The sequence below is a fragment of the Halichoeres trimaculatus genome, unplaced genomic scaffold (genome assembly GCF_033239565.1).
Source record: "Halichoeres trimaculatus isolate MK-OKI-2021-1 unplaced genomic scaffold, fHalTri1.1 fHalTri1_scaffold_4, whole genome shotgun sequence".
In the NCBI taxonomy this organism is placed as follows: domain Eukaryota; kingdom Metazoa; phylum Chordata; class Actinopteri; order Labriformes; family Labridae; genus Halichoeres; species Halichoeres trimaculatus.
Genome location: NW_027437182.1, coordinates 40,092,540 through 40,116,527, shown reverse-complemented (window position 1 = coordinate 40,116,527; position 23,988 = coordinate 40,092,540). Strand labels below are relative to the sequence as shown.

Genomic DNA, 23,988 nt, shown 5'->3' with positions numbered 1-23,988 from the left:
CTCTCACTCCTACCTCTCACTCTTACCTCTCATGCTGACCTCTCACTCTGACCTCTCTCTCTGACCTTTGACTCTGACCTATCACTCTCACTTCTCACTCTTACCTCTCACTCTGACCTCTCACTCTAACCTCTCACTCTGACCTCTCACTCTGACCTCTCACTCTGACCTCTCACTCTTACCTCTCACTCTTACCTCTCACTCTTCTCTCTCACTCTGACCTCTCACTCTTACCTCTCACTCTGACCTCTCACTCTGACCTCTCACTCTTACCTCTCATGCTGACCTCTCACTCTGACCTCTGACTCTGACCTCTTAATCTTACCTCTCACTCTGACCTCTCACTCTTACCGTTCAATCTTAGCTCTCAGTCTCACCTCTCACTCTTACCTCTCACTCTTACCTCTCATGCTGACCTTTGACTCTGACCTCTCTCTATGACCTCTCACTCTGACCTCTCACTCTGACCCCTCACTCTGACCTCTCACTCTGACCTCTCACTCTGACCTTTGACTCTGACCTATCACTCTTACCTCTCACTCTGACCTCTCACTCTGACCTATCACTCTTACCTCTCACTCTGACCTCTCACTCTGACCTATCACTCTTACCTCTCACTCTTACCTCTCACTCTGACCTCTCACTCCTACCTCTCACTCTTACCTCATGCTGACCTCTCACTCTGACCTCTCTCTCTGACCTTTGACTCTGACCTATCACTCTCACTTCTCACTCTTACCTCTCACTCTGACCTCTCACTCTAACCTCTCACTCTGACCTCTCATTCTGACCTCTCACTCTGACCTCTCACTCTTACCTCTCACTCTTACCTCTCACTCTTACCTCTCACTCTGACCTCTCACTCTTACCTCTCACTCTGACCTATCACTCTGACCTCTCACTCTTACCTCTCATGCTGACCTCTCACTCTGACCTCTGACTCTGACCTCTTAATCTTACCTCTCACTCTGACCTCTCACTCTTACTTTTCAATCTTAGCTCTCACTCTCACCTCTCACTCTTACCTCTCACTCTTACCTCTCATGCTGACCTTTGACTCTGACCTCTCTCTATGACCTCTCACTCTGACCTCTCACTCTGACCCCTCACTCTGACCTCTCACTCTGACCTTTGACTCTGACCTATCACTCTGACCTCTCACTCTTACCTCTCACTCTGACCTATCACTCTTACCTCTCACTCTGACCTCTCACTCTTACCTCTCACTCTCACCTCTCACTCTGACCTCTCACTCTGACCTCTCACTCTGACCTCTCACTCTTACCCTTCACCTTAGCTCTCACTCTCACCTCTCACTCTGACCTTTGACTCTGACCTATCACTCTTACCTCTCACTCTTACCTCTCATGCTGACCTCTCACTCTCACCGATCACTCTGACCTTTGACTCTGACCTATCACTCTGACCTTTGACTCTGACCTATCACTCTGACCTCTCACTCTTACCTCTCACTCTGACCTCTCACTCTTACCTCTCACTCCTACCTCTCACTCTTACCTCTCATGCTGACCTCTCACTCTGACCTCTCTCTCTGACCTTTCACTCTGACCTCTCATTCTGACCTCTCTCTCTGACCTCTCACTCTTACCTCTCACTCTTACCTCTCTCTCTGACCTCTCACTCTGACCTCTCACTCTGACCTCTCACCTCTCACTCTGACCTCTCTCTCTGACCTCTCATGCTTACCTCTCTCTGACCTCTCACTCTGACCTCTCACTCTGACCTCTCACCTCTCACTCTGACCTCTCTCTCTGACCTCTCATTCTTACCTCTCACTCTTACCTCTTACTCTGACCTCTCACTCTTACCTCTCTCTCTGACCTCTCACTCTGACCTCTCTCTCTGACCTTTGACTCTGACCTCTCACTCTGACCTCTCACTCTGACCTCTGACTCTTACCATTCAATCTTAGCTCTCACTCTCACCTCTCACTCTTACCTCTCACTCTTACCTCTCATGCTGACCTTTGACTCTGACCTCTCACTCTGACCTCTCTCTATGACCTCTCGTTCTGACCTCTCACTCTGACCTATCATGCTGACCTTTGACTCTGACCTCTCACTCTGATCTCTCACTCTGACCTCTGACTCTGACCTCTGACTCTGACTGCTCACTCTTACCTCTCACTCTTACCTCTCACTCTGACCTCTCACTCCTACCTCTCACTCTTACCTCTCATGCTGACCTCTCACTCTGACCTCTCTCTCTGACCTTTCACTCTGACCTCTCATTCTGACTTCTCTCTCTGACCTCTCACTCTTACCTCTCACTCTAACCTCTCTCTCTGAACTCTCACTCTGACCTCTCACTCTGACCTCTGACCTCTCACTCTGACCTCTCTCTCTGACCTCTCACTCTTACCTCTCTCTCTGACCTCTCACTCTGACCTCTCACTCTGACCTCTCACCTCTCACTCTGACCTCTCTCTCTGACCTCTCACTCTTACCTCTCACTCTGACCTCTCACTCTGACCTCTCACTTTGACCTCTCACTATTACCTCTCACTCTGACCTCTCTCTCTGACCTTTGACTCTGACCTCTCACTCTGACCTCTCTCTCTGACCTTTGACTCTGACCTCTCACTCTGACCCCTCACTCTGACCCCTCACTCTTACCGTTCAATCTTAGCTCTCACTCTTACCTCTCATGCTGACCTTTGACTCTGACCTCTCACTCTGACCTCTCTCTATGACCTCTCGTTCTGACCTCTCACTCTGACCTCTCATGCTGACCTTTGACTCTGACCTCTCACTCTGACCTCTCACTCTGACCGCTCACTCTTACCTCTCACTCTGACCTCTCATTCTTACCTCTCACTCTGACCTTTGACCTCTCACACTTACCTCTCACTCTCACATCTCACTCTGACCTCTCACTCTGACCTATCACTCTGACCTCTCACCTCTCACTCTGACCTCTCACTCTTACCTCTCACTCTTACCTCTCACTCTGACCTCTCACTCTGACCTCTCACGCTGACCTCTCACTCTGACCTCTGACTCTGACCGCTCACTCTTACCTCTCACTCTGACCTCTCATTCTTACCTCTCACTCTGACCTTTGACCTCTCACACTTACCTCTCACTCTCACATCTCACTCTGACCTCTCACTCTGACCTATCACTCTGACCTCTCACCTCTCACTCTGACCTCTCACTCTTACCTCTCACTCTGACCTCTCACTCTTACCTCTCACTCTTACCTCTCACTCTTACCTCTCTCTCTGACCTCTCACGCTGACCTCTCACTCTGACCTCTCACTCTGACCTCTCACTCTTACCTCTCATGCTGACCTCTCACTCTGATCTCTGACTCTGACCTCTTTATCTTACCTCTCACTCTGACCTCTCACTCTCACCTCTCACTCTTACCTCTCACTCTTACCTCTCATGCTGACCTTTGACTCTGACCTCTCACTCTGACCTCTCTCTATGACCTCTCGTTCTGACCTCTCACTCTGACCTCTCATGCTGACCTTTGACTCTGACCTCTCACTCTGACCTCTCACTCTGACCGCTCACTCTTACCTCTCACTCTGACCTCTCATTCTTACCTCTCACTCTGACCTTTGACCTCTCACACTTACCTCTCACTCTCACATCTCACTCTGACCTCTCACTCTGACCTATCACTCTGACCTCTCACCTCTCACTCTGACCTCTCACTCTTACCTCTCACTCTTACCTCTCACTCTGACCTCTCACTCTGACCTCTCACGCTGACCTCTCACTCTGACCTCTGACTCTGACCGCTCACTCTTACCTCTCACTCTGACCTCTCATTCTTACCTCTCACTCTGACCTTTGACCTCTCACACTTACCTCTCACTCTCACATCTCACTCTGACCTCTCACTCTGACCTATCACTCTGACCTCTCACCTCTCACTCTGACCTCTCACTCTTACCTCTCACTCTGACCTCTCACTCTTACCTCTCACTCTTACCTCTCACTCTTACCTCTCTCTCTGACCTCTCACGCTGACCTCTCACTCTGACCTCTCACTCTGACCTCTCACTCTTACCTCTCATGCTGACCTCTCACTCTGATCTCTGACTCTGACCTCTTTATCTTACCTCTCACTCTGACCTCTCACTCTCACCTCTCACTCTTACCTCTCACTCTTACCTCTCATGCTGACCTTTGACTCTGACCTCTCACTCTGACCTCTCACTCTGACCTCTCACTCTGACCTCTCTCTATGACCTCTGACTCTGACCTCTCATGCTGACCTTTGACTCTGACCTCTCACACTGACCTCTCTCTATGACTTCTCTCTCTGACCTCTCACTCTTACCTCTCATGCTGACCTTTGACTCTGACCTCTGACTCTGACCACTCACTCTTACCTCTCACTCTGACCTTTGACCTCTCACACTTACCTCTCACTCTGACCTCTCACTCTGACCTCTCACTCTGACCTCTCACTCTGACCTCTCACTCTTACCTCACTCTATGACCTCTCTCTCTGACCTCTCACTCTGACCTTTCTCTCTGACCTATCACTCTGATCTCTCACTCTGACCTCTCATTCTGACCTGTCACTTTTACCTCTCATGCTGACCTCTGACTCTGACCTCTCACTCTGACCTCTCACTCAAACCTCTCACTCTTACCTCTCACTCTGACCTCTCACTCTGACCTCTCACGCTGACCTCTCACGCTGACCTCTCACCTCTCACTCTGACCTCTCTCTCTGACATCTCACTCTGACATCTCACTCTTACCTCTCACTCTTACCTCTCTCTCTGACCTCTTAATCTTACCTCTCACTCTGACCTCTCACTCTGACCTCTGACTCTGACCTCTGACTCTGTCTGCTCACTCTGACCTCTCACTCTGACCTCTCATTCTTACCTCTCACTCTGACCTTTGACCTCTCACACATACCTCTCACTCTCACATCTCACTCTGACCTCTCACTCTGACCTCTCACTCTGACCTCTCACTCTGACCTCTCACTCTGACCTCTCACTCTGACATCTCACCTCTCACTCTAACCTCTCACTCTGACCTCTCACTCTGACCTATCACTCTGACCTCTGACCTCTCACTCTGACCTCTCACTCTTACCTCTCACTCTTACCTCTCTCTCTCTGACCTCTCACTCTTACCTCTCACTCTTACCTCTCTCTCTCTGACCTCTCACTCTTACCTCTCTCTCTGACCTCTCACTCTGACCTCTCACTCTTACCTCTCTCTCTGACCTCTGACTCTGACCTCTCACTCTGACCGCTCACTCTTACCTCTCACTCTGACCTCTCATTCTTACCTCTCACTCTGACCTTTGACCTCTCACTCTCACCTCTCACTCTTACCTCTCACTCTTACCTCTCATGCTGACCTTTGACTCTGACCTCTCACTCTGACCTCTCATGCTGACCTTTGACTCTGACCTCTCACTCTGACCTCTCACTCTGACCGCTCACTCTTACCTCTCACTCTGACCTCTCATTCTTACCTCTCACCCTGACCTTTGACCTCTCACACTTACCTCTCACTCTCACATCTCACTCTGACCTCTCACTCTGACCTCTCACTCTGACCTATCACTCTGACCTCTCACCTCTCACTCTGACCTCTCACTCTTACCTCTCACTCTTACCTCTCACTCTTACCTCTCACTCTGACCTCTCACTCTTACCTCACTCTATGACCTCTCTCTCTGACCTCTCACTCTGACCTTTCTCTCTGACCTTCTACTCTCATCTCAGATGACCAGTTCTTCTCTTCCCTCACTCACTTGTTTTGGGTTCATACTTACACACTGTAGCATCTTTGTTAATTAATCTTCCTGGAGCTGATGAACCATTCAGATCTCATCCTTTGACTGAGCTAAGCTGATATATTACTTTATTTTATCTAGTTGAAATTCTTTTTTTTACTCATCTTATATTGAATGTATTGCACTGATTCTATTTTTTACTTTTCCATTGAGTTCCAGTGAATTTCAAAAGGCTGAAACATAAAATCGTACAGATCACTACTGCAGACTGAATGAATGTCCCAGGGTTCTTTTCCAAAACAATGTGGGGAAAAACACTGATTAAGTGGGAAAGAGAAGTTTAGGTAATAATTAATTGGTTGCCTGTTTCCACAGTGCAAAGACAACTCTTCACAAAAGTGCAAAAATAAATAAATAAAAGATTCTTTGAAAAAACAACGTCACTGTGGTCTGATCTCCACTCTAACTCACCAACCACCTGGCCAAAAAAAATTCAATTATCAAAACACAGAGATGAAATGAACCTAACATTTAAAGGAATAATTCACCCATTTTATATGAGGTTTTCTTCACCCAAAGCACAGTCAAATGATTCAAAACAAAGAAAAAAGATTTCACATGTGTAGACGCTTTTGGCCATCAGACATGAGTAATATTATTATTCGATGCATTTTGTTTCCACATTTCAGACACAACCTCATTTGGCTCGAGGTCAGTAAGTGAACCAAACAAAGAAAAAGTGTTTGCAGAGCGTTGGAGCCTCTGTGTGTGTACTCTTAGAAGCTCTGAGAGGAGAGGGGCAGGGGGGTAACGGCATGCTGAACAGGTGGATGAAACGCTGACAGGTACGGGGAAAGCCTGCTGTGGGTATGTGTGTGCGTGTGCGTGTGCATGTGTGTAGCTTCGTCACAACAATGAATGATGGTGAATGGATGAATGGTCACTAGCTGTGACAGCACTGTCCCTTATATATATTTTATAGCTTCAGGTGTTGTAGACTGTGTTTACCTGAACAAAGGAGCAGGCAATAGTTCCACTCCTGAGCTGGTTAAGCAGGGTTTCACACACAGCCACGTCAGGAACGCTCGTAACCCCATCTGTGATCACAATGATACCTGGAGGGCATGATACAGACCAATTATTCACATGTTCTGAAATCACTGTAATGAAGGTCGGGCACTCTGGTCTGGCTCCGCTCTAAACTACACCACTACAGCCCCTCTCATTACCTTCGGTCATCTGAAGCCCACCTCCTGGCCCTTTCACCTGACACTAAGCACCGAACCTGGGGGGACAGAGCTTTCTCTGTTGCCGCCGTAAACAACCTTACCTGTCCCAACCTCTCCACTTTCAGAAAACTCATCAAAACCCACCTTTTTAAAAATGCTTCTAAGGTTTGTTTGCCTCTAAATTTACTTGGTTATTTTTGTCTTGCTTCTTTTGAATTCCTATTTTATTTTCTGTGTTATTTTATATGATTTTTTATTATTAACCTGTGTAAAGCGTCTTTGAGTATCTTGAAAAGCGCTCTACAAATTAAATGTATCATTATTGTTATTATTGTTATAAACTGAACTCCCAAGGAAGGAGAGGTAAATCTAAGCAAGTTGTCCAAACATCAGGTCTCTGCTAAAGTGGTTTTCTCCCCAAGTTTGCCTCATCCCTTCCTCTGATGTTGGTGAAACCATAAAACATCGAGACATCGCTGTAAATTCAAAGACTTTTATCTGCATTTTTCGTTGCTAGGCACTGCCCAAGTAGCTGCCTGTTGCAGTAGCTCTCTCTTCTTTGTCCGTTTCTTGTAATTTTTTCGTCTCTTTTTCGCCATCTTTGTATTTGGAGTGGATCATCACTTTGTATGGTTCATTGTTGGTTATGGACACCAAACTTTTTGTGTCTTCAGTGATATTTTTACTACTTTTCTCCTGTGTTTGTCTGGAGATCCTACATGTAACCATGGCTGCATTGTTTACATGTGAAATTAGCCGTTAGCAGCCTGTAGCATGTCAATGCTAACTAGTGTAAGGCTTGATGATTTCCCTCAAGGTGAGAAGGAGGAGGTGAGGACGACGTGCTGGTTCTCGGGTGTGAGCTGGGAGGTGACGACGTGGACCTGTCCTTCCATCCATCGTTGTTGGGAACGTGGGATCTATCTCCGGTGGGATGGACGAGCTAGCCGTGCCAGCCCAGCAACAGAGGGGCTGCTGGAGGGCAGAGTGGCATCGTGCTGTTCACGGACGTGGCTGACGGAGCTGACATCGGAGGCCGGCGCCACATTGGAGGAGCTTCGCCTGTTGTGGGCAGACAGGATCCAGGAGACAGAGACTGAACAGACTGCTGGGGAGGCTCAGTCCTGGACCCTGTGAAGGTGGAGACTGGCTGGACTGGAGAGTGGTGGACGAGTGGTGGACGGGATGTTGTCATCTATTTTCTTGTGGACACTTTTTGCACTTTCTTTACACTTTCTTACTTTTGTTTTCTTGATTGCTGCTGTGACTCCTGAATTTCCCCTCAGGGAAAAATAAAGTATATTCTATTCTATTCTATTCTATTCTATTCTATTCTATTCTATTCTATTACCTTTGTAAAAATGTATTGTGTAATAAAAGCCATTGAAAATGTGTGTGAACACGGTTTTTTATGAAACATATTCCATTGTAACATCTTCATTTTTATTATACTAAAGAGAAAAACCTGTCATGTTTAGTCTTGATGTGAAGCTTAAATCATAAGAAATGTGATTTTGACTAGTGTGAATCTCTTGACAGTTTAAAGTAATAGTTAGTTAGTGATCTCTGGGATAAGTTGATCCACGTGCAGAAAGATGAGTCGAGGGGTGGTATCCTGTTCTGGCGCAAAAACAAAGTTAGCACTAAAAGTCCACACTAGGGTAGGGTGTGGATGACGGCTCTTATCTCTGCTCTTCAATCTTTACACTTTGTCAACAACTGTGATCTCAGCATGTCTTCGCAACCTGCACCGCAACATCCAGCTCTGGACTCCTCACAGTCTCCAAACTCTGCAGCCGACTGTATCCAGCCATCCACCGGTGCCTATGTCTCTGCCTGAGACAAACTGATATGCAGGATTTCCCCACGCGCTGACGTCAGGAAACGAGCGCTGATCACGGCTTCCCCATGCGGTGATTCAACTTTGGAACTCTGCCCAAGTTTTGACACAACGCCAGGCATCACTGCTGCTGTTCCGCCGCTGATGATACAATAGACACTACAGACTCAACTCATCCAACATCACCTCCATGACAGTCAGCTGACCTGCAGCTGGCCTCCTGTCTGTGACTGCAGCCAGCGTCTTCAACAGTGGGACTCTGCCATATCTGTCACTGCCACAGCTCCTCACTCAGTTCCTCCTCGACCCTCTGGACTTGAGCAAGGTTCAATAATCTTCCATTTACTGGTATACACTGGTCAATTCCCAGAGATCTTGGGTGGGTCAGAGTAGATTAGATGGGTGGTTTATGTCCTTTGTTTATTATGATCAGTATCACTTTTCATTCCTCTATGCATTGATTCTTTCATATCTTTCACCTGTTCATTTATTCATGCACATATTTCTTCTTTTAGTTAGTAAATAAACTTATCATATATAAAGAAATTGCTTTCTGTCTTTGTGTGGTTGAAATTAATGGTCTCTGTAAAGAACTCACAATTGATGTAGTAGCCTTTTGATATTGAGACTTGATCATAGATAATTCTATGATTTATTAAATCACAAATTCTGACAGTAAACTTTTCTAAAGTTTCCCTGTTTTTTCCAAAATTGGTTGGTGCCTCGACTTAAATTTAAACTCACCTATTGTAAGTTTAGATGTCTTTTGAAAGTTATACTTTCGCTCTGGTGAGATTCTGGCATTCTGCTGTTAATAATTAATTAGTCATTATTTGACACCAATTTACCGCACTTTACATTTTCATGTTCTTTGTTCTGTAAAACAGAACACAGTTCCTGTTCCAAACCACAGTGACTTTTTAAAACCTGTTCAGAGGGGAGATCTGAGTCTGAGCCACAGCTGTAGAGTTCATCTGAGGAATCAGGAGAGGACCTCCTCACACTGGTGTAGAGCTGAGTAACAACTTAGTTTACCAAGCCAGACTCTACCTGCACTGGAGTTTGGAGGCAGCAGCTGAAGGGCCAGGATGCCCTGACGCACCATGCTGACCAGACCCATGTCAGCTGACACCATGGAGATGCCCTGCTTTCGTGGTGGCTGCTCATCCAGGTGGTTGCTATGGACACCTGAGCTCTGGACCGGCTCCAGAGGCTGAAAGCACAGGAAGGAAACAGACTTCTTCACTGACAAGTCGAAAGATCAAAGCCAAGGTTTGATGTCACACTCCTTTACCCCAACCAGATCATCAGAACATACAGCTCTCTGGCACTTTCTCAGGTTGATCAATTATTCTTTGAAAACTCTGAAAAGTGTCTTGCAAATCCAAACCTTTCTGTTGAAGGTTTTTTGGTATTATTTGTTTTTTTTTTGAGTGGTCCTCCGAGATGGTAAATGGTAATGGTAAATGGTAAATGGACCAGTACTTAAATAGAGTTTTTCTAGTCTCTCAGACCACTCAAAGTGCTTTAGACTGCTAGTCTTCATTCACCCATACACACCACACACACTGATGGTGGATTTCCTATGGAAACCATCAGTTTTTATCTAATCCATTCACACCCATCCACACACCACTGACCATCAGTGGGAGCAATTTGGGGTTCAGTATCTTGCTCAAGGACACTTCGACGCGTGACTGGAATTGAACCCCCAACCTTACGATGGAGAGGCGACTACTCTACCACTGAGCCACAGCCTCCCCAAGATATGAGCCAACAAACCATAAAAACAAAAATGTAGCACAATCCACTGGTCAACTGAGCTCAGTTTGTTCTGTTTAAAAAGATTTTCCACTGGATCAGGAGCCAACCACCGTAACATCAAATGAAACTTGCAGTTAAGGTCAAAATCATTGTCCCTTTATGAAATCAAATAAAACCATCACCCTTTTAAATAACATGCGTCATAACCTTAAACATGCCGTGAGGACTATCAGTTTCAATGAGACTGCAGCGCCACCTTTTGGCCCAGAGTCTCACACAGTTAGGTAGAGCTACGCTTTGAAACATGACAACAAGCTAACTCTGCCAGTACTGTAGTTTAGTAGCTGTCTATATTTAGCTCAGCTGGCAACCCGGTGCTCTGACACGTGTCTGTAATGTGTAACATTAGTGAATCCTGGTTCCACCATCACTACAACATTAATCACAGAAGTCGTTTTCAGAAGAGGAAAACACAGGTCTCTCTGCTACACTTCATCAGCCAGCGTGGTGTTGTCATAGAGACTCAGACGTGCTGTAATTTGATCCGGTCCTGCTTGACCCCACCTGAAAGCTAAGAAGTAGCATTTAGGAATAAGGTGTAATATTGGTGCTGATAATCTCATTTTAAAGTGTGGATCAGGGTCAGGCAGAAATCTAGAGGGGAGACTTTTTTAAGATCACTTAGAAAGTCCTCACAGCCCCTTTGAGTGTTTAAAGTTTATTAGCATCAACAAAGACAACACCTGCATAAGGTCAAATGAACATTTATTTTTTGGTTTGTTTATCTGAAATTGAACTCTGAAAACGATCCAATTATTAACCCTTAGCTAAATGATAGTCATCTGTGCAGCCTTTCTGATCCAAAACTGACAAAGACCTCTTCTGGTAGTTACTAAGGAAGTTGGAACCTGAGGGATTTTAACTCTTTGTTTCTCAACAAATTGTCCAGGATCATGCAAATCTCTTGTTCATGAGCACTTACCTGCTCATGCTGCTGATGTAGGACTTGTGCAATGTTGTTTTCCACAGCTCTGAGCTGCTGATAGATCTGGCGAAGGAACTCATCAAGATCTGTTCTGTCAAGCTGGCAGCCTTGTACCAAAACCTGCAGATGAGCAGAAGAGCATCAGCAACAACACCAACAGAGGCTTTACACATCACACAGAAACAGGCGGGAGACTTTCAAAGTGAAGAGGAAAATCACAAGTACTGTACTGACCCCAAGATAAGATGAGTTTTTTCATTGAAAATGATGTGGAAAAGTGTGTGTGTGTGTGTGTGTGTGTGTGTGTGTGTGTGTGTGTGTGTGTGTGTGTGTGGTGGGGGGGTGGGGGGGGGGGGGCATCTTATAATCAGGGTCTAACTGTTGACACATGCTGATAGTTTTCTAGGGTCACTACATGTTGGCAACAACAGAGGGCGCCACCTTTTCTTAAAGCCAGTGACCTCACAATGGCTGCAGTGACCTGTAAGTCACAGCAGAGACGCAGTGACAGGAGCTATAGGCAGGAGAAATAGAGAGCTGCAGTCATCGTCCAGAGCAAACCGGACCAAAAGTTGGCCAACTTAACAGACAACTGTGGCAGAGTGATGATGCTAACTTTAAGATGATGATGGTCAATGCAGCAGAGACCCACAGGAGGGCCACCCACAGGAGGGCCACCCACAGGAGGGCCACCCAAGTGATTGTAAAGTCCATCTCCAGAGAGAAGACTAACCTGATACAAGAAGTCTGGCTGTGGCTAGTAGTTCATGAAATCAGGGTCAAGCAGCTGATATGGCCTGCTCAAAGTAACATGTGTCCAAATCACCTGCTGTGTAATGTTTGCATCACGCTCACTGCTGATAAGAATAAGAGCAGCACGTCTACCATCTTATTTCACTCAATACTATGTCTATTGCCCAAACTGTCCATACATGCATACCTGTCTTACACCAACTGTTCATTAGGGATTTACTCATGTATAAAAAATGACCAGAGTCTCTGTATCCAAAAGATGAAGTGAAAAGAGTTCCGTCCTTAAGAAAAAGTGAATAAGAGAAGACTCAGATGTGATCTGGAGGGAAATCAGTTTCAGTTTAAACACGTGTAAGGTCTTAAGTTAACACACACACACACACACACACACACACACACACACACACACACACACACACACACACACACACACACACTTCTTTCAACCTGAAAGTTTAAAAGTCTCAAAGACTTTGTTCAGAGTTTTCTCTCTGAGGTGTTTATGTCAGCTCAGTTCAGTTCACTGTCCTGAGCTCTTTGATGACTTCCTAAACCCTGGGGACCAAAGGCAGGATCACAGAAAAGAGACGTAATCACCTGGTGAGAGGTGAGGCCGATGATAGACGAATAAACCAAGATGGTGACAAAGATCTTGGGCTTGAACACTTCATCAGTTCCAGGGACTTTAAAGGGTTGGGCCAGACCAGCCAGGCACCTGGATAAGGCATGAAACACCTCATCAAAGATCATCTCTCCTGTGCTGTCATCCTGCAGGGTGGAGGAAACAAACACCAAACATTACCACAAACCAGTCATTCCTGCATCACATGACTTGTAAAAAATAACAGCATTAGTAACGCTGTTATTCCCTTCACCGCAGATACACCTGATTCAAGTCCACAGGGACAAACAGGTGAACCAGTACAGACACAGTCCATGTCTATCCAGAGGTTAGCATTCCAAAGTTTTCATGCAAACGGCAACACTGTGTACAGACTAAACTTCTGTAACGACAAAAGTGTTTCTCATGTTGTAGAGTTTGGTTTCCTTTAACACATCTTCAGTTCTTTCATCTGTACACTCCCTATTTTACCCATACATAAATATTTTACAACTACACACATTTTGAAAGCCAACACCAGGAAAACACTTGATAAACACTGTTACCATGTTGTCATCATGAGCTGAGCAACCATCCAACAAATGTAAAGTCTTACTACAATCCCCGTAGAGGGGCTGAGGTCCAGCTCGATGATGAAGCGGTACCTCCGAGCCAGGAAGGTGGCCCGGGTTGATGGCAGGAATATGTAGGGACAGACTGTGGGGGGGAAATCCGGCTGCCATCCTTTGGGTAGGATGCTCAGCAAGTCCAGTTCGTTATCCGAGGTCAGCTGTAAACGGATCCAAAGACAAACAGGGCATCAGACACCCAACCCAAAACCCCCATAATGCACTCCTCAGTGCCTCTTTACTCATGACTGAATGTCATTTGTACCTGTTGTATACCTTCCTCTACCTGCACTCACTAATCCTTACTGCACTTCACCTGGTGCTGTTTGATCACCCTTCATGTTGGTCTCCAACACTCAGGCTTTTCAGTGTTTAGTTAGCATTCGAATATTTAGTATGTCACTATTTTAGTCACTATTTTAGCATCTTTGCAGTTTGTATTCTATTTTATTTTCCTGCATTTACTATTCAAGCATTTTAAACAGTAGACTAAATTTAACGTGCAATGCTGAACTTAGTCTTCTCATCCTTGACTAAATGACATTTCAGAGAGGGTGAGTTTATCAGCAATCAAGTGTCACACCACCCCACCTAAAAGTGGCCCTGTGGGGCTAACAACAACCCACAAATGATCCACAAGAAATTACACTAAAAACATGAAACAGCAGCAGTTTGTTAATCCTCTCTCTGCTCAGCTGTTTTTGAAAGCTTGTGTTTCCCAGCGTTCTGACTCTGGTAGTGGTGCCTAGGGAAGGGCGATATTGCCCAAAATTTACATCACGGTATTTTTCCTTCAAATTGAGATAACTGTAATACATCGCGGTTTTCCAACATGTAAAAAAGTGAAGTCTTTTCAAAACATGATTCTGTCACAAGGATGCGTTTAGGTACCTAAACATGGTATCTTTTGATTTTACGTGGATCGATACCCGGTACTTTTGACAGAATTCGGCCGGTACCTATAAAAGTACCTAATTCGGCACCCATCCCTATGCAGGGAGGCATGAAATTTGTGAGCCCACACTTGAATAAATAGCATGTATTTTTACTTACCGTAAAATACCAAATAGTAGCCATTGCGTTTATTTGTTTCAATCACTGAGCAGACCGGGCGTTTATTTGGAACAGGCGTTTATTTCTTTCCCAGAAAATAACATTCAGTGGAAGAAGTAACGTCTTCTTCTTTGACTCTTCAAAGCCTCCTCATCTTTACGTTGTTATTGCATAATTCGTCCTGGCAGACTACCTGCGTTTGTTTATATCTGCTCGCCGCCCGTGGACTGATACACTAAGCAGCGAGTGCCGATCGTACCCAGCGTTTTACGACACGGTGAGAACTAGAGCCTTATTTAGCGGTGTTTTTGTGTGAAAGTAACCCGCTGAAAGTGCTCTGAATAAAGCGTGAATGCAGACCGATATCAGATTTTTTCGGTGGGAGTCTGTTTATTTGTGTTTTGGGTCAAGTGGCCCCGTCTGAGTCTACACTCAGACGGGGCATACGAGCAGACGGGGCAGACGAGCAGATGAGCAGGGAGGGGGTGTTTGGTGCGAGCGCTCTGGGCTTCTGCTGCACAAAAAACACTGCTGTAGGGTCATGTGTGTGCCGAACCGATCACCTCAATCCGAACGGACCACAGATCAATCATGATCCGTTGCACCACTACTAATAAGGTACAGTCTGATTATGTTTCTTTTACAAAAATCAGTTTTCAAGAGTCAACTGTCAGTTGTGAGCTCAGCGTTTGCATGTGTGTTCTGTGACTACGACCATGGAATGAAAAAAAAACAAAAGAAATTGACTGCGGCTCTTAGGCTGCGCCGAGCAACTTACCAAACCCCTGGCGTTTATTTGGAACAGGCGTCTATTTTTCTAAACCTGCTGCTACACCCGGCGTTTATTTGGAACCCGGCGTTTATTTGGAACCCGGCATTTATTTAGAACCCGGCGTTTATTTGGTACTTTACGGTATTTGTTTGTATTAAAATTAGGGCTGTCATTTTAACGCGTTAATTAGATTAATTAATTACACTGCAAATGAACGCGTTATAAAAATTAACGCAGATTAATCTGGATCCCAAACCCGTGAGGCGTTTAAAGGTGCACTTATTTTCAAATGTCTAGCATTTACAAACCGTTTGTCCTACATGAAAAAAGTGGTGCTCTCGTCAGAAAGCTCAATTCTGTAAAAAAACAGGTCATTTCACACTCTTTACTGCATCAAACAAGCCCTGAATGATCGATATTTGTCCTGTATTTAAATCTAAAAAATTCTTTAAAAATTCCTTCCATCTTCCTGGTGTCATGTTTCAGCTTGGGGCTGCTCTGCACCAATCAGTAACAGTTTGTGTGTTCAGAGCATGTTAAACTGAGAATACTTCACTTTTCTTTGATCCAAGACTTGGAAAAAGTGTTTTGTACATAGTTCCTCACAGTTTTAGCCTTTAGCCCTGGTTCTCCTGACCTCATAGACGTATAGAAGTTTATATTGCAGTGAAAATTGAGTTCACATCGAGTAAAAATGTGAACAGAAGCAAAAAAAACTTCCTAAAAATCAAATCAGCTTATCTTAGGTGCAGGACTGTGTAGATTTTGTAAAGATAGAACCATAACACTTTTTCATTTGTTCCTTATGCCTCAGGATATCTAAAAGTGTTATTTATATATATATATATATATATATATATATATATATATATATATATATATATATATATATATATATATATATATATATATATATATATATATATATATATATATATATAAAAGCAGATATGAGAATAAAATGTGATTAATTAAGATTTTTTTTTAATCGCCTGACAGCACTAATTAAAATACAGGATAAACAGGCTACAGCCTTTAAAAATAAAACTAGACAGAAACAAAGTGTTTTTTTTTATTAATTTAAAAGTAGAATATAACTGAACAGTGCTATAGAGCACTGAAACAGTACTGTACACGCTTTTCGTAGCTTTTCTTAACAGTATTACAGTTATTTAAATTCAAAATGTACAAAATGGTGCAGCTTTCACTGTGAATGTAAATAAGTCTGCCTCCTTTAAAACTACAAAGGGAAGTTACTGAAAGAGAAGAAAAGCTGAAAATCCAATTCCAAGAGTCAAATAGAGGTTACTTTTATTAAGTTTTTGAAAAAATGAAAACAAAACTGGATTTGAGTTATCTCTTTCATTTGTACTTATTGTTTTCTTTAAAAGGAAAAAAAAATGTCAAAAAATCGTAAATCGAGATTTTATTTTTTGGCCATATCACCCAGCCCTACTAGCAGGTGGAAAATGTCGAATACTGTAAAAGAACAAATGCCATTGCCCACAATGTGCTTCTGGAAGAGAAACTTATCCCATTTCAAGCTTGAAGTGCACTGTACTGGTGAGCAAACTGGGTCAGAGGAAAGAAGAATACTTACAGAAAGAAAATAAACTTTTGCATTTCATTTAAAAAAGGTGAGCAATTAACTGATAACATTTTGGATGCCTTTTTTTTTTTAATTAACATTACTGTTTTTTTCGTTCCATGAGTTTTTCTACATATATGTTCTGTGTGTTTTCTGAAGCTTGTAAGGTTGTTTAATGAAGCACTAAAGATTTCTGAGCTTTTTTTCCTCTAAACACTGCTGCTGTAAAATAGACGGCTGTGGCATGAGACATTACATTTCACTGACGTGTTTTTTACCGTCCCTATCGCGCTTTTCGGACAACAGACAAACACAGAGATACTGACAGATCGTTGGCAGTGATTTTGACTGAAGAACGAAGGGCGACAGTTCAGAACTAAAACCTGAACTACAACCAAAAAAAAACTTTTGAGGCAGACCTCGGTCTACAGCTTTATCAATCCAAGGTAGGATTCCTAAATCATGTAATGCTGTCTTAAGATATTTATCATCATCACTCACAAGGAGTTAAAGCAATAACCTTGTCCCAACAGAACAACATGATGTGGCGCTGGACAGTGTTTCATCCTCAGAACAAGAGCCTATCAAAGGCATTTTGTAGCTACACGTTTATTGGACAACAAAAGTGAAAACAAAGTTATAGCAAACTAGCACAACGCTTGTTGTCCCTTCCCATCAGCAGAAACACCTGCTGAAATGACAGCAGTTGATCAAGCCGAACGCACTGGAGCAGGCTGGCTATTTATGCCTACACTCCGTCAAAGTTTGGCAAAACTCATATTTTTCTTTGGCACGTATTTTAATGATAACGAAAATAAACTATTGGTTTCAATGCTACAAGGCTATGAAGCTCGTTAGACCGTAAAAACCTGTGTTTTAGGCGCACCATTGTTCAATCCGCAGGTTCAAAGGGTGTGAAAAATGTAGCAGCTCATAGTCCGCAAACTACATTTTCAGTTTGTTTCATAATGTTTATTTTGATGCCACTACTTTTGTTAAAAAATGGTCGTGTCACATTTTAGGTTTTGAAGTTTGACCATAGACTCTTACCTATAGTGATGTACAGGCTGTAGCAGCACATGTCAGTGCACAGACTGCTTATCAACCTGTTACCAGCCAATGCTGACGTCAACAAACCAACCATTATATCATGAAACAACATTATCCCATCAACATCACTGTCTACCCACACAGTTATTTTAGGCCTGAACCACACGTATATGGGTATTTGTTGATCAGATATCTTTGTCCTGGTTTAAAAAAAAATCTCCATCCACACCACAGAAATATCTCTGTTCATACGAAGAGGCCAAACTGAAAACGATCGCCTCTGAAGCCTGCAATGCCATGCCTGGCCGATAAGTGGCAGGTTAGCAAAATGTGAAAACCATAGAAGAAGAATGTAATGAGCATGCGCAGTTAAACATAATGACTTGTTGCTAGGCGCTTGACATCATCACGTCAACACCAGCTCCGTTTAACACTGCTACATGGATCCACTCAACTGGATATTTTTTTATTTCTTCACCTTTTTATCCGTTTTTAAAAATCTCCGTTTATGTGGGTGAAATCGCTGTGTTCGTGTGGTTGAGAGGCCCAATTGGACAGAAAATGTGCGTTTAGGAATATATCCATATACGTGTGGTTCAGGCCTTAGCTAGGAACATTTTGAATGGACTCACATGAAATAGAAAAATACATTTGGTGCCTTAGACTTCAGAACATGATGGATAAATACAACAGCAGTAATATTAAGCTACATTATTCTGAACGTCCCAAAAGACTTAACACTCACCCCCTGGTTGCCAAGCTGTAGCAAGTAGTAGCAACAAGTAGCCTGCTTGAGAGGCTACTTGTTGTAGCAACTCTCCCTTTATTCCTTTTTTTTTCTTCTCTTTTCAGTTCTGCACATATTTAGGGCCTGTCATTACTTTTTATATCTTAATTTCTCATTGGTTAGCCATGGACACCCAACTGTGAATATTTGCAGTGCTGTTTTTACTTTTGTTGTTCCTGTGTGTGTCCGCCATGTTCACATTGTTTACACACAAGACTTTACCTGTTAGCAGCTTGTAGCTGATGCTAAGTGGTGCTAGGTCTAATGCTCCCTGCAGGCTGTGCAGAAGGAGGCGAGGACTGCATGTTGGTACTGCAGTGAGCTCAAAAGAGACGCCATTAGCCTGCCTTTCCATCCATGGTTTTGGGGAATGTAAGATCTATTGCCAATAAAATGGAGGAGCTAGCTGTGCTAACCCAGCAACAGAGAGAATACCAGAGGGCAGAGCAGCATCATGCTTTTCATGACTTGGATTTTCTCTGGGGTTAATAAAGTACATTCTACTCTATTCTGTTGAATTCTATTCTAACCAGCTTTACATTGATATGCTGTCATTTGGGATGAAGGAATATCATCAACAAAACAATGCTTACTGAGGAAATACTTACATTTATATCAGGGTGCATGGGGAGTTAGAAAAGAAGCTTCCAGCTCAAAATAAAACTTTTCACCACTTTTCTAAAACTGTTGGTTTTCATTAGTTTGTTTGTGAGCTCTGTTACAGTCTTAATAGCTGATAAAAACAGTGAAGACATTAACAAAAGAGCCGTTTCTCTCCAACTGCACAGCTTGCTCATAAACCATCTTTAGGAAGGGAAAGATGGGAACAGTTAAATGTTGGTGGTTCTGTAATTACGGGAACATTTAAGGTAAACCAAAAAAACAGTGCTTTTTTGCTTCATATTCTATTTGTTTGCAAAGTACAGTATGAAGTTGGAATGTACTAAATGTATTTATTGATGAGCTTAAGCACTAATTAATTCTAAAAATTTTAAGTAATAAAATAATTTGGATCATAATTTTGTCAACTGTGTAATGGACAAAAGCTGTGACCATTTTTTCACCATGTTACAATGAATTCAGAGTAATTCAACATTTCTCTGTCAGACTACACTCCCCAGAAATGTCCCTCATCATTTACATCACAGTTTAACTAAATTTTAAAAGAATTATGGCTCAAAATTCCCAGTAACCAGCTGACAGGACAAGAAGAGAGAAACCTGTCTCTCCAACTCTCCATTTAGTGATGCTAACACAGTCCACATTTCCTCCATTTTTTGTCCCTTGTGCTAACTGCAGACCTTCAGCATGCCACCACCTGACCTCCATCAGCTCGTATTTCTGCTCTTTTTCTTCACAGTTTGGTCTTTATAACATGTAAAGTAAGAACAGCTGAAAATGTTGGTAACACAGTTGATGAACAGTTAATGCGCCCCATGTACAGACAATCATTCAGATGAAATACTGACGAGGAGGAGCTGAAACACGTCACACTTTCTTCAAGGTTCCAACCGAAAAGGATGAGACCTCAGCTGATTTGGATCATGTGACTTTGGAGCAAACCATTGCTGATTTACAGGGTTTTTCAGGGTTTAGCTAAATAAACTACTGAACCTGTTAACTTTCTGTATCAAATCAAAGGGAAATATCACCCAAATGACCCACTGTAGAATTGGTCATTGCTTAGAATTAATATTTAGTAAAACTAATAAGTATACCTCATGGACTTGAAATGTAGCCCTAATTATAGAATCACTATTATAGTAGAGCAGAGATTCTGTCACTCAAAGTCAAGACTGTCTCTCATTTAACACAGTGTGCAGTCTCCATGGTATACACACACACACACACACACACACACACACACACACACACACACACACAATCACAATCACGTACACAGATGTGTACAGAGGAAGTGAGAAAAACGAAAAATAAAGTTGAAGATTTGTGTTGGCTTAGTATATCTGTTCCCCAAAACGTTTGGAGTTGATGGAGTCAGCACTGTTTCTCACACTTCCTTTAACACTGGCCCGCTGCATGAACTAATACATTTATTTTAGACCCAGCTTGTCCTCACCACTGTTAAAATCCACAATTAATGTCTTAGCTATTTACTCCCCAAAACCAGGCTGTAAACCCTGTGTGTGTTATTAAAGGTGATTCAATTAAATAGTAGTAAGGCTTGAGAAAGGTTTATAACATAGCATGAAACAGTATGGCCCGTATCCCACAATCCCTCAACACCTGAGCTCTGCAGGTAGAGCTCAGAACAGGGATGTGGACACAGAAGGGACTGCTAACGTTGCTCGACAGCAGCCACTCTGACCTGGCTGCCAACAGAGTCTGCAGACATTATTTGATCATCATGTGCCAGTTATTTCAAAATGCCACTGACCATGGGATTGATCAGCTGACCGGTCAATGACTGTTTCTCACCCAGACTATGCCAAACAAGAGAGGGACCACATTACACTTCCAAAACTCCAGAAACCCTCGGATTTCCTTCACAGAGTGCTAATAGAGAAGACATGAGGCGATAACATGGCCCTATCTGAAGCTCTGTTTGGATGCTGCTGGTTTATGAAAATTTAAAGAGCAAAATTTCATTTTCCATGCCACCAATTTTATTTCAACATTAAATATGTTGTTTTTGGATTATTTTAGCTAAAATAGAGCTTAAATTCTTTGCAACTCATCCAATTCTGGTTTTATATTCTACACTTGTAGATCCAAGGGTAAGGTGCATCACTGGAAAGTTATAGATTTATTTTTCAATGTAGGAATTGGTTTTTGCAGAAGGTTACAGCCTGGATCAGCCAGTCATGGATCAGCCTTAACACAAGTAAAACTAAAGTTGTGTTTTTCTCCAAAACCAGTATGCAGCCCATCAACGCTGACATTGTCTTCAAGGCTGAGAAGATCAAAGCAGGTAATGAGGTCAAATACCTTGGCCTAGTTTTAAACTCAAACCTCAATATGAAGAAACATGTAAAGAAAAACATCAACTACAGTTTGTCAAACTTTAAACATGCAAGAAGCTGCCGCTCTGTGGATGCAGCCAAGGCAGTTATACATGCTACAATCTTTTCCCATATGTCACAGTGAATCACATGCTTTTTGCAGCAGCTCTCTCTTCTTTGAATTTTTTTTGTCTCTTTTTCGTCATCTTTGTATTTGGAGTGGATCATTACTTTGTATGGTTCATTGTTGGTCATGGACACCAAACTGTTTGTGGCTTCAGCGATATTTTTGCTACTTTTCTCCTGTGTTTGTCTGGAGATCATACATGTAACCATGGCTTCATTGTTTACATGTGAACTCAGCTGTTAGCAGCCTGTAGCATGTCAATGCTAACTGGTGTAAGACAGATCCAGGAGACAGAGACTGAACAGACTGCTGGGGAGGCTCAGTCCTGGACCCTGTGGAGGTGGAGACTGGCTGACTGGACAATGATGGACAAGCTGTCAGCATCTATTTTCTTATGGAGCTTTTTGCACTTTCTATACACCTGCTTACTTTGGTTTTCTTGATTGCTGCTGTGACTTCAATTTCGTTGTACTTGTTACAATGACAATAAATTTCTATTCTATTCTAAATTAAAGCGATAAGAGAAAGAGAATTTCATGTAACTATCAGTTGTGTTATGGCCTACTGATACTACTTGAAGAATCATCAACATGCGTGAGTGAGGGGGACTCATGGGATGACAAAAAGGGTCAGGGGGTACACAAGACAGAAAAGGATGGGAACCACTGCTGTAGGATACTGGACAAACATCATCTTTAACGTTTTCAGAATTTTTGATCGTTTTCAAATTTGTGTCTCGTGTATACCATTGTAAATGGTTTGGCTCCGCCTCCACTGCGTCAGTTTGCCGTCTTCCAGTCAGTGGACGTGTGTGCTTTACAACTATGAAATAATTTCATTGTGACCTGCCAAGGGACTAGGGTGTGTAGCTAACTCTGGCAAAATGTATCACATGGTGACATTTATGCCAAATATTGAACATGGTCCCTTTATGAATAAATTAAATAAGATATAAGAAAATAAACTAGAAACACATTTGTAAGAGTCAGGTAGTGGTAAAGTCCCCAAGAAATGACACCATCAGCCTTCCTCGGGGGGTTCAGCTATGCCCCCTTGGGGGCAGAAAAGGTAAAGGTAAAAAGTGAAAAAGTCATTTTATCTTACTAGTTCAGGCTTTGAGGCTGGCCAGATGACCTGGTTAAGTTTGCCAAGGAACCAGGCTAGGCGCACATTCCTGGAGATGCGATACTCCTCCTTCATCAGCAGGAAGATCTGGTCAGCCTCCTCCACCTCCAGAGGAAGAAGCACAGTGAGTATTTCCATGTTCAGAAATGAGCAGTCCTGTGTGTGTTACACACTCATCTGAAATGGATAGTTAAAAACGATGACCAAGATACAGGAAAACACAGTTGACCTCTGTAAATCTTTCCAGCCCTCTTCTGATTGTAATGAGACACCCAACGTGACTCGTGTTGTTGTGCTGTTTGCAGCCTCACTGTTAGCTGCTGGAGGCTACGGCTAACACAGCTCAACACCCCCTTCTCATCTCAGCACAGCCCTATTTACCCGCCACTGTGTTAATTCGTCTCTCTTGTGCGGGACAGTGCCGATTCCTGGCTGGCTGGAGCACAATAAGGTAAAAGAAGTAAGATCAAACCTTCCCAAGCCCAAATCAAGCTGTGTGTTTGGGAGTGCAGCCTGCAGCTGCAGTTACCTCGTTGTCCTGTCTCTCTGCCATGCCGAGTGTCGCATGGGGACCGCAGGGACGTCAGGAAACCTCAGGAAACCTCAGGAAACCTCAGCCGACCACTGCTGTCATGTGTTTCTCAGGGATAAAGTCTTTCCCCACTTGTTTATCATCTGTCTGTCTTCGTCTGTCGTGATCTGGTGACAGCGCGTTCACTTCCGGTCAGAGCTAACAAAATAAAACATGCCAGTATACAAGCACACAATGCACTGTCCGGTTCAGGGAGACCTTACTAGATATGTTTTAGTTTTGTTGGTGGACTTGACAGAAATGTAAATGTTGACATTATTTAGACCATGACACATTTCAGTCACATAATGAATTAATCCATTGAAAGATGAAAGCTGGGGGCCATATGAAGATGGACCTTAGGCCATGATAGGCCCCTGGGCCTGACTTTGGACATGCCTGGTTT

General features: G+C 43.3%; 1 protein-coding gene across 5 annotated transcripts in view; it reads right to left on the bottom strand.

Annotated features, from left to right (window-relative positions):
* Window positions 1-23,729, bottom strand: part of szt2 (SZT2 subunit of KICSTOR complex) — a 151,421-nt gene extending 127,692 nt beyond the window's left edge. For 4 of the 5 annotated variants that reach the window (XM_074668165.1, XM_074668166.1, XM_074668169.1 and 1 more), the window contains exons 1-7: window positions 23,541-23,729; window positions 22,991-23,116; window positions 13,534-13,707; window positions 12,914-13,084; window positions 11,561-11,683; window positions 9,865-10,027; window positions 6,754-6,860 (exon numbers count right to left, since the gene is read on the bottom strand). In XM_074668165.1, coding sequence (XP_074524266.1) covers window positions 6,754-6,860; window positions 9,865-10,027; window positions 11,561-11,683; window positions 12,914-13,084; window positions 13,534-13,707; window positions 22,991-23,116; window positions 23,541-23,564 — 888 coding nt within the window. In that variant the 5' untranslated portion in view covers window positions 23,565-23,729. Of the gene's footprint in view, window positions 1-6,753; window positions 6,861-9,864; window positions 10,028-11,560; window positions 11,684-12,913; window positions 13,085-13,533; window positions 13,708-22,990; window positions 23,117-23,540 lie in introns of those variants that run through there. The other variant, XM_074668170.1, reaches the window with a different exon arrangement.
* Window positions 23,730-23,988: the final 259 nt, after the last annotated feature.